The sequence below is a fragment of the Lipotes vexillifer genome, unplaced genomic scaffold (assembly GCF_000442215.2).
Source record: "Lipotes vexillifer unplaced genomic scaffold, Lipotes_vexillifer_v1.1 scaffold175, whole genome shotgun sequence".
In the NCBI taxonomy this organism is placed as follows: Eukaryota; Metazoa; Chordata; class Mammalia; order Artiodactyla; family Lipotidae; genus Lipotes; species Lipotes vexillifer.
The window spans coordinates 722,900-734,302 of NW_006771329.1; the positions used below are offsets into that span (position 1 = coordinate 722,900).

An 11,403-nucleotide genomic window follows, 5' to 3' on the forward strand; every position below is an offset into this window, starting at 1 on the left:
AAACCTGCCCTTCGGTGTCAACTTTGCTTGACAAGATATTTTCTGGGACTCAGAAAGGTGAAATTTCTTACAGGGTTGCAAGATTAATGGCTAGAAGAACTGCATTATCACAGATATCACAAAGTATTTTTAAAACTCCAAAGGGGATTTAGTCTTTTAGACATTTCCTGTTGGTGAATAAAGAGATGTAGTAGCTTTTAGACACATGAGAGGAAAAAAGACACAAGCTTGGGTTAAATTTTGTTTTACAGCTTCCCTATTTCTCTGATTCCTAATACACTCTGGAACACCTGTTCCTGAATGTTGCTAAAATTAAAACACTATTAACAATGCAAGCAGAATGGTAATACACACATGTGCAAGCCACATACACACAGAGCTCCAACTTAAATTGATTCCTGGGTATATAGCAAATTATACAGTATATTCACATTTATTACCTAGCAGTTTCTAGAAGAACAACTATAAGTAAATTTTATAACACAGAAAAATAAATATACACCCTGTATTGTACTTGTCCTTGATCAAGCAACATGTTTATACACTAGTTTCTATAACTTAACGCTGTGTAACAGCATTTAAAATTACAAAAGAAGATATCTATTTAGAAATTATCTAACCATATTGCTCTTCAATACACTTATGTAGACAATTAAGACTTGAAGTTTGAAGTAAACTTCAGTAAACTGCAGCTTTTGTTAGCCCACAAATGGCTATAAAACTTTTCCTTTCAAACAGATTCTTGGAAGTTTTGAAAAGGGCTGCCTTCTTTCTATAAAGGTGCTATAGGGGCTTCCCTGGTGGCGCAGTGGTTGAGAGTCCACCTGCTCATGCAGGGGACACGGGTTCGTGCCCCGGTCTGGGAAGATCCCACATGCCGCGGAGCGGCTGGGCCCCTGAGCCATGGCTGCTGAGCCTGCGTGTCCAGAGCCTTTGCTCCGCAACGGGAGAGGTCACAACAGTGAGAGGCCCGCACACCGCAGGAAAAAAAAAAAAAAAAAAAGGTGCTATCTATAGTTATATATTTCATGTATAAAATTTTATAGAAGTAGTGAGAAGGATTTTGTTGTTGTAATATATGATAATATTTAACCTCATGTTCTTATTCCATGCAGGTGTTATTTGCTTCATGAAAAATGAAGATATTGAGAGGAATATAAAGAGATTTTAGTAAAACACTGATCACAAATTCTGTGGCTGAAACAAACGCTTTCTTAAGGTTTAGAAATCACTGAGTTTTCCCTTTTACCCCCTTTTTGTTAAAATAAATCTCAGGGCTTGTTTACAAAGTGCAGAATCATTCACTTGACGAAGTGACAATTAACTGAAGTTACAATGGCACCATCCTGTTGACCAGCTGCACCTTCATTTCTTGAAGGCTGTTCATAATCTTCTTCTGGTGACCAACAAGAGTCACTCCAAGCCGTCTCAAATCCCTGCATGAAGAAAGCACACATTGGATGTATGTATTGGTTCAATTTGTAGCACACCTCAATATTTCACGCTGGTAAAGAGGCAAACATTTTGCAGAACTAGATTACAGTCCCAATTTAGACATACAGGGTCCAGTTTTCAAAAGCAGGCTCTAAAATTGTACCTGAAAATCTGCAGTCAAAGATATATTTACAACAAGGAGTGATATATTTGCCACCCTTTTTGGCCATGATTATTTTGGTGGCACAGAGCAGTGAAAAAACAAATTTGCACATGCTTACCAATAAATATTTAAATTAAAGGGTACAATTTCATTGAACGGTTTTGAAAATATGGACCTACAATATGAACAAGCACTTTTTTTTTTGCTAAAAGAAGTGAGCATAAAATATACTTTAAAAAATTTCATAGCTAAGCAGTTGAAGACCAAACTTTTCAAATGACTCAGTCAGCACAATCATCTTCTATAACAGATATCTTTAGGGGATAATCAACACTACATTGCTCTTATAACACTTACAATATTTTATCTTTTACTTGGAACCCAAAGTAGAGGAGCTTTCTTCCTTTATCAAATACATCTAGGTTCTATTGGCATTTAGAGCATTCTGAAGATTACACGCTATCAAGCAGTCTTTTCAACCAAGATGCTTTCATACTGTTTCTTTTAAACAAGCTTATTATTCAACAGAAAACTACAAATGTTTAGATTCCTAAATTACTAGCATATTATGGAGCTCAAGACCAGTGCTCATGGTTTTTAAATGTTATTTCATAGGATATTCAGGAATTCTATTTTCCCAAAATATGCATTTGACAAATATAATAATTCAGGTACATTTGGCAAATAATAACGTTAATTATAAAAAATGAGCATTAACAATTCAAGATTTTTAAATGACAAGGGATGTTTGGTATGTTAGAGTTTTAAGATAATTACTCTATTTAACACATTATGCTAAAAGTAGAATATTTTTGCATTCAGTAAATGCATCAATTTCAGATTGTCTTAGAATTCTTTAGAATTGGACACAATGACACTAGAATTATTATATGTAAAATTGAATAGTTTTGGAAGATCAAAGAAATCTTTTAATTATCAGAGGATACAAATTGAATGAAAGTGTACTTAACCTCCATGTGTATTATTATTGGAAATAATTATTTATCTAAATAATATCTTAGGTGTCTTTTTCTTTTTATGTTTTCTTGATTTCTTATGAGAGTTTTAGCAAATGGCAAATAGCTTAAAAAAAAAAAAAAAAAAAAAAGCAATCACTTGGCTAGATAACACAGCCAGTCTTAGCAGAGCCGGGACTAAAACCAGGAATCTGACACCAAAGTCCATACTCTTAATTTCTCATTTCTCTGAGATATAATTTTGAGCAAAGAACTTTAAATTACATGTAATTATTTATTCATCTGTAAAATGAGAACTCTGTATATATAACATCAAATATCCAAAATTCTAAAAGAAAGAAGATATCTAATAAAGGAAATCAAACACTTACTTCTTTGACTGAAGCTATGGAAACACAATCTATAGAAGTATACTTCATGGCAACTACAGTTATGGGCTGTATAACTAATACTCATGTTTCCACATGTAATTTATGCATCATGAATTGTGAAGACAGGAGAATTCATGGGTGCTCACTACCAAACTTTGGACCTAAGTCAGGAGAAAAGAGTCTAAAATTTCTTAAACAAAGCAATCGACCTCTACTAGAGAATGTAAATAATTAGTACTTGAAATAAAGTTTAAAACATATGTTTTATCATATGCTTTATAAACCTACAGATGATTCTGACAAATTCAGATTTGAAAGTACTGATTTAATATATATATACTTAAACTGCACAATGCATATGGCCAACCCAATTAATAGGAATGAGGCTTTGAAAATAGCTATTACAGTTTATTCTGAAAGACCTGAAAAAATTTTAAAGGTTTTCCTGCTCAGACAGGGTGGACTTTGCATATACAATACCAAAACTTTAATTTGAAGTGTGTATCTATCGGGGCGGGGGGGGCATGGGTGTATGCGTGTATGGATTCCATATTCCAACTCTTGGTTGTTTTGTCTAACTCTTATGAAATCACTAGTTTGACTTATTTTTTTTCCACTGTCTTAACCTGTTATTATATTATATGTAAATATAACCTCATTCTCTGCAAATAACCACAAGAAAGACTCTGGTTCAGTGCTTTGGGAATTTAACTTTTTTGTGGCATCTATATCATGCTAAAGAATGAATGTTTTAAGGAATTGTATTGGATTAATACAGTTATAGAGTTTGTGTTTACAGGCAAATAAAACCTGTCCTTCTTCAGAACATTTCATATATCTAGATTTTAAATTAAATTTGTTTGAATTTTCCCAAGCATAAAATTTTATTTAGGGGCATCTTATGATCTGATTATCCCCTAAGATTCATACGGAAGGTCAGACCACTGAAATTCTCTCTCTCCTTCTTCCTCTCTCTCCCTCCATCTCACCTCCCACCTCTACCCCTCCTTCCATGGGATAAACGGAATTATGAAAACACAGCATTGAGTTTTACATACTGCCATAAATTATGACTTTAATGGAATGCTGTTGTTTTTAAAATCTGATCTGTCATTTCAAAAGCTGTCAAATTAATGTGCAGAGATTTAGAAAGTAGCATTTATAATGCATGCAATATACATTTACCTTTATACAATGTGATTTACAGTTAAAAAGTGGGGAGAAATAAGATTATTAATGCAGTTAAACTTGTTCTCAGCAGCAAAGTAGTTTCTTTAAAAATCCCATTTATTATTTTTCTAATAATACTACAAATGAGAATTAAAAAGGTATTAGAAAAACGTTTCTAGTAAAGGTTAAGTAACTTCATTCCAATATTGATAAGTACATTAAAGTATTTTATGTAGTTTTGTCTCACACTTTTGTGATTTCCAACAATTTCCATTTTACTCCTTAAAGTACATATTAAATGGTCAATTTAACAGTAATAATGTGAGAGAAATTTGATAAAAACTGAAGTATTTTACATTTAATGATGAAGGTGCTGCTCTATTTGCAATGATTTTTTCTTTTTCTTTTTTTTTGCGGTACGCGGGCCTCTCACTGTTGCGGCCTCTGCCGTTGTGGACACGCAGGCTCAGCGGCCATGGCTCACGGGCCCAGCCGCTCCGCGGCATGTGGGATCTTCCCGGACCAGGGCATGAACCCGTGTCCCCTGCATTGGCAGGCGGACTCTCAACCACTGCGCCACCAGGGAAGCCCAATTTGCAATGATTTTTGAAAAAATAACTTGAAAATTGTTTAAGATGTATTTTACTACTTCATTTTTCTATATAGGAATTATTGTAGCAAAAAGGCAAAGTTTTAGGTGTGTCCCCTTTACAAATATTGTATTAATTTTTATCATGACCACGTGTAATCTTAAGCAATACCCAAAGCCAATTCTAATGATGATAAACTATAATTCAGCATAGACCTATGAATCTAAACATGATGAGAATAGTATTGTTACATAAAAAATGATTTGGATTCTGTCAACAAAGCATGGTTAGTTTTAGAAATGCTGCAAATATAATTAATTGCCATTGTTGTGACGACATTCCAATTTTTTTTTCAAATGTTATTCCATAATATTAAATAATGGAAAACACATATTATGGTGCTAAAATGGCAGAATGAAAAGTGGAGAATAACGAGAGGTGTTTAGTTGATATTGGAGCCAGCTCTTGATTATTTAGTGTGTAGTTCATCCACTTGTAGAGGAAACATTCCCTTACATTCTTCTCCCTTCTGCTTTACACACTTTTTAGCCATATCATTGGTACTTAGCCCCACCAACACTGGCTGGATAGGAGAAGGGAGAAGAGAGTTTAATGAATATTCACTAAATTTCAGTGCTTATTCTTTTTGTCATAGTTTTATTATGCAGTTGTATGTTTGGACTTTTTTGGTTCACTTAAAAGAATCCTGATAATCATTATATATGTACTGTACAAGATAAATATACATATATTTGGCAAGGGAGAACTTAACCATGACCTGGTTATGTTTTTCAACGGTTGAGACTTTGTGATGGTTACACTAGACGTTTCAGTTTACTTATGTAGAGCACAGAGGATAGTAAGAACTCTTATGTGTATTTTAGGCATATAATAAATTATGCATAATGATAAATTAAATTTATTTGAATTAGTGTGCACAAATTTTGGCTCTAGATTTGTGGCATTTTCCTTTAAAATATTTTAATATTTTAAGACCCTATTTTAATAAATGATACTAATAGGAATCTCTTCAGCTTATACACAATTGATATAATATTTAAGTTCATTGGACTTTGTTCATTTTCTGAATAATCAAAAGTTGACAGTACTGGTCTGACAAGAAGTTTAAAAAACAGCTGTAATACTGTCCTTAATTCAAATCTTTGGATTCATTTTGCAGCTCACCTCAAGCTCACAATTCCCCCTATCGACCATAACTCACTGCACTTAAACACCATAGTACAGACTGCGTCATTACTGCTACAACAATTGTTCTAATATAAGTACTGTTCACAGAACAGCAAAGTTTAGGCACAGAGATCAGCAGACAGAAACATCTAGGGTTGAAAGCCACTTTCATTGAACACATTTTAACTCTAAGATCTTGAAATATTTCATTTCTGTTCCACATCAAGCCATACATGTATGTGCTGGCAAAAAATAAATAAATAAATAAATAAAATTAAACCTTTATGAAGGAAATTTTCACCAAATTATGTGGTTCTGAAAAAACTGTAATTGTTTGCTCTTCCTTATTCTAAACCCACCATGAGAACAAATTTAATGGCACAAATTATAGCATATTTTTCTTATGTAGGTATATGGCAGTTTGATCTTTTGCTTTATATTAATTAATTTTATTTTTTTTCTAAGCATTTATTACAGGTATGAATATTTCTTCCATTTCTCAGTTTCTTTTATACTCTGGCAATAATACTGGCACTAATATTTTATTTTATTATAGTATTATACAGGCTACATAAAATTATTGTTTAGATATAGGCAAAGACTATGTATATATAAATCATTAAGTAGTTAAGAGTTTGTCTTTACTGATATCACAGTTCCTTTACCATAGTCCTTAATAATGACTGACTTTTTTTGGTGAAGGGCTAACAAAATGCATAGATAATTTTGTTTCTTATATTTCTGACCAAACAAGTAACTGATTACCCACTCTTTTGTGAGTTGTTTAACATAATATTTTGATAAATATGTTCTTACTAATAGGAAAAAAATATGGTCAAAAACACAATAAACAGGACTTCCCTGGTGGTGCAGTGGTTAAGAATCCACCTGCCAATGCAGGAGACATGGGTCCAATCCCTGGTCTGGGAAGATCCCACATGCTGCGGAGCAACTAAGCCCATGCGCCACAACTACTGAACCTGCACTCTAGAGCCCACAAGCCAAAACTACTGAGCCTGTGTGCCACAACTACTGAAGCCCGTGTGCCTAGACCACATGCTCCGCAACAAGAGAAGCAACCGCAATGAGAAGCCCGCACACCGCAACGAAGAGTAGCCCCTGCTCACCGCAACTAGAGAAAGCCCACATGCAGCAATGAAGACCCAACTCGGCCAAAAATAACTAAATAAAAAATAAATAAATTTATTTAAATAAAATCAGTCCTCCAATTCAAATATTTAAAAAAAAACAAATGAAAACCCCCACAATAAACAAGAGGACATGTATTTAAGAGGTGTTGGACTCTCCAATAAATCAGCTTCACTGAGCTTAAGGTTGGCTGGCTCAGTTCCTAGTAAGGAATGTGTTATTATGGTCCCAAGCAATTGACACATGGTGACCAACATTCTCTGAACAGGAAGATGTTGGTAAGTCTCTTAATTTCACCTTACTCTTCTGGTCAGAGTAAATAATTTAAAACATAAAATATCTGACAGGAGGCAATATAACAGGAGGCAACAAGCTACCAAAGTAACAGAGAGAGAAGAAATTGAACCAAGTAGAGAAGAACTGACCAGACAAAAATACTGGAAAAGAGAAATGAGTTGCAGACCATCATAAGATGATAGAAGATGCTATTAGGGCTTGAAAGAAAATATACAAAATGAGAGAGTTTAGAGATAGAAGGGAAAATAGGAAAGTAAAGAGAAAGGAATTAAAAGAAATAAGAAAAATTGAAACCATAATTCTAAAACACAACATATTTACAGTATTTGGGGGCCCCAAAGAAAGTAAAACAGAGGTAGTTAATGCAAAAGCCATTATTGGTGATTATAACTATTCTCTGAAGGAAGAAGCAAAAAAAGTAGTGGATATAAATATATACATGTATATGTGCTATTTTAATAAAAAAAAGAGACATCATTTAATGCAAATAGTTTTATTATATATTTACAAGTAATCTGACATCGGGTAGAAGAAATACCTACAGTATCATTTTAATATAAAATGACAAATGACTTTAATAAATTAAAATGACCATTTTTACAGAAAAATTAAAGAGCAATCATGGAAAAATAGTTTTAAATTATCAGTAAAATTTTCCATTTATTATTTTAAGTATAGCACAGATGAGTTTTTTGAGTGTCCAAAGAAATAATGGGCAAAGTATACATGTCATCAAATATATATGATTTAGTGGTGATGGTGAAAATGAGATTCAATAAATTAAGATAGCCAGCTGAGTGGTGATTTTAGGTCCTTTTAGCTCTAGTTATGGAGAAGAGAAATGCTGAGAGAATGTGACATTAATTGGTGATAAATGATGGTACCCTGTTACCTTTTTGTGGATGGGCAGTGAATTCAATGAACCAGAGAATGCCAGAATGGAAATGGTGAGAACCAAGCACTCAGTGTTCATATTATGTGAAGTAATGGAAGAAGGTCTGTGGTTTAGTGCTTTAGAAGGTTCTACCATGTTTTAAACCTTACAATAATATTTTAACCTTTGAATTTGTAGGTAATTTGAACTAAGTTATCATTTTATTCACAGGTTAAAACATCATTTGTGTTAATGTAATCTAGATGTAACCACCATAACAACAGTTAATTTTCACAAATAACAAATATTAGGCTAAAGTAATTACACATACAGAGTATATAATAAGATACAAACAACTTACAAGAATTCAATATTTAACTCTAGTGATTTTTATTTAATAAGATTTGATAAACTTTATCTTAAACGTGCAAACAGAAAAGGGCACAATTGGTTCCACTGAGATTGTACCAAATAACAAATCAGAGGCAGGATCTAATATATCCTTGGATTGCAAGAATATAATATGCACCACTTAGAGAGTAAACAAGATTCCTGCCTGGGAAGCTTTGCTTAAGCTGATGTTACCTGTGTATTCATCAGAGCCAAAGTTTAAGAGTATGTTTTGTTGTTATTTAGGGCTAGCCACACCAATTGTGCTTACAGTTTGTTTTGTTTTGTATTTACATTCATATAACATAGGTATCAGTATAAAAACTGTCAAGAAAACATCTTTTCCACAACACAAAGTACCAGTATTTTGCCAAGCAGATGTTATTCCAATTATTCAAATATGCAAATGTTATTTGTTTGAAGTAAAGAAGCAAAGATACTGGCCATAAGTAGCATTAACCATGCAGTTGTTAACAATACAGGCTAAAAATGAAGAGGCTTCTTTGAAAGCTGCCATACATGGACAAAGGTTAACTGATTTCCCTTGACCTCATCCAGATTGGTTTCTGAACAATTTTTCTCGCCCCAGCAATTATGTAAAAATTATCAGAAAAATTACTCACTCCAAGGTCACCTGAGCCACAGCGTCCATTGAACTGTATCCATTTTCCATGAAAATCTCTGTATATCGGCCCATTTTGATTGCTTCTAGCCATTCACCTACTGATCTGTAGGCCCCAGACCCCAGTGAGCCATGTTCTGCTAACAAATTAGGTACTCTAAAACACATAAAACACAAATATTAAAAGTAACATTTAAATTATTTTGTAACAAATTATATTGTAATATTAGCTCATAATCAATGGATCTTTGAGTCTATAAGTATATTTATAATAGAAAAATATACAAATGCTAACAAGGAAGAAAGTAATTCAAAATACAGAACACAAAACAATCTGCTCAGATTTTTTCTATTGATAGTTAATGATGACTTATAATGGCTTGATATGTACATTAGCTAAAAATTCCATGTAGTAACTTAGATGTATTTACTTCCTAAACTGTTTTGTTTGTAAAAATAATATAGAAAATGCTACCGAATAGAGATATGCAGGATAATTTGTGTAAAGCCAATTGCTTCTAGACTTCACTAGAGAAACTCATGCTTATTTAAGCTACTTTCCCAGGAGACCAGAAGTTAGTTATCCTTTATATTATGCTCTTACATATACAGGGGTGCTTGTTAATTCACCTAACTACTGGTTAATTCCAGTAGTGGAATGGGAAAGCAAAATGTAACCCCCCAATACATAAGAAAACTGAATAGAATTAATCAAACCATGTGATGCTCTTAACTATACTAAATTTTTACACTTTGGCCAATAATATATGATATGATAATGATGATGAGGAAGAAGATGATTTCTAGAAAGGTATCCTAAGGAAATAATCAGGAAAAATGGCAAAAAGTATATGTGCACATTTTTGCTAATGAAAGTGAACATCAAAAGCAATTTAAATGTCCATCAGTGGGAGTTTACTTAAGTGCATTTCAACCATAAGATATAGGACAAATACCTTTCTTTCTACTCATGTTCTCTGTACTTTCTCACATCCCTTTTACACTTCAACCTACTTCAGCGTAGTTTCTTCCACATCAATTCTATAAAAATTGCTCTGGTTAAGAGTAATGACCTCGATTTTATCAAAATCTGTGAAGATTTTCCAATATGTAAGATGACTGAACTTTCAGAAACATTCAACAATCACCACTACCACCTCCCTCTTGAAATTTTACCTTACCTCAACCTTTTTTGAATCATTGTTCTCTCTTTTGTGGCTACCATAACACTGTATGTGTCTCTTCAATCTCCTTTGGTTGCTTCTTTGTCTGACTTTAAAATTTGGAGGTAGCCAGGACATGGCTCTATATCTTGTCTACTCAGGCTATAACTTTACTCTATGTTAGGCAGTTTTACCCACTTTCATAGCATCTATTTTTCTCCAATTTTCATCTCCTGCCTAAATCTCTCATATATTCATATGCTTACTTCATGTCTCCATTAGTTCCTGGGGTTCTCATCACAACATGTCCAAAGCCACACTACTCATCTTCTCCACATCCAATTCTTCCTGAAGTTCTCGTCTTTATACTCTATGATACAATAGTCTGTTCCTTCCTCGTTTTCAGTCCTCTCACAATCTATAATTGTGTGTACTATCCATTTGACTTCCAATATATTGCAAATCTGGCCATTTCTATTTAATTTGTCATCACCTTAGTTCAAGACATCATCATGTCTTACCTGCACAAGCACTCTAGCTCATAGTTATTCTGCTAAATTCTACTCTCACTCTCACAATGTTTTATTTTGTTTATCTCTCTCTCCCCCAACTGTGTGTTGCTCAATGTTGTATAATCAGCACCTAGCCTACAGCATGACACAGAGTAGACACATGAATATTTATTGGATGAATAAGTGGACATTTGGTAGTAATTTGTAGCCATTAAACAGTACAGTCAAAGGTTTGTTGAGGCGGTGGAAAGATGGCGGAGGAGTAAGATGCGGAGATCACCTTCCTCCCCACAAATACACCAGAAATACATCTACATGTGGAACAACTCCTACAGAACACCTACTGAATGCTGGCAGAAGACCTCAGACCTCCCAAAAGCCGAGTGGATGAACACGTACCTGGGTAGGGCAAAAGAAAAAATTAATTAAAAACAGAGACAATAGAATAGGGACGGCACCTGCACCAGTGGGAGGGAGCTGTGAAGGAGGAAAGGTCTCCACAC

At 33.8% G+C, this 11,403-nt stretch overlaps 1 protein-coding gene across 4 annotated transcripts in view; it reads right to left on the bottom strand.

Annotated features, from left to right (window-relative positions):
- Nucleotides 1-1,164: 1,164 nt before the first annotated feature.
- Nucleotides 1,165-11,403, bottom strand: part of EPHA5 (EPH receptor A5) — a 341,956-nt gene continuing 331,717 nt past the window's right edge. For 2 of the 4 annotated variants that reach the window (XM_007446630.1, XM_007446628.1), the window contains 2 exons: nt 9,227-9,382; nt 1,229-1,436 (listed from right to left, as the gene is read on the bottom strand). In XM_007446630.1, the coding sequence (XP_007446692.1) occupies nt 1,331-1,436; nt 9,227-9,382 (262 nt within the window). In that variant the 3' untranslated portion in view covers nt 1,229-1,330. Of the gene's footprint in view, nt 1,437-9,226; nt 9,383-11,403 lie in introns of all 4 variants that reach the window. The other 2 variants (XM_007446631.1, XM_007446629.1) reach the window with 2 other exon arrangements.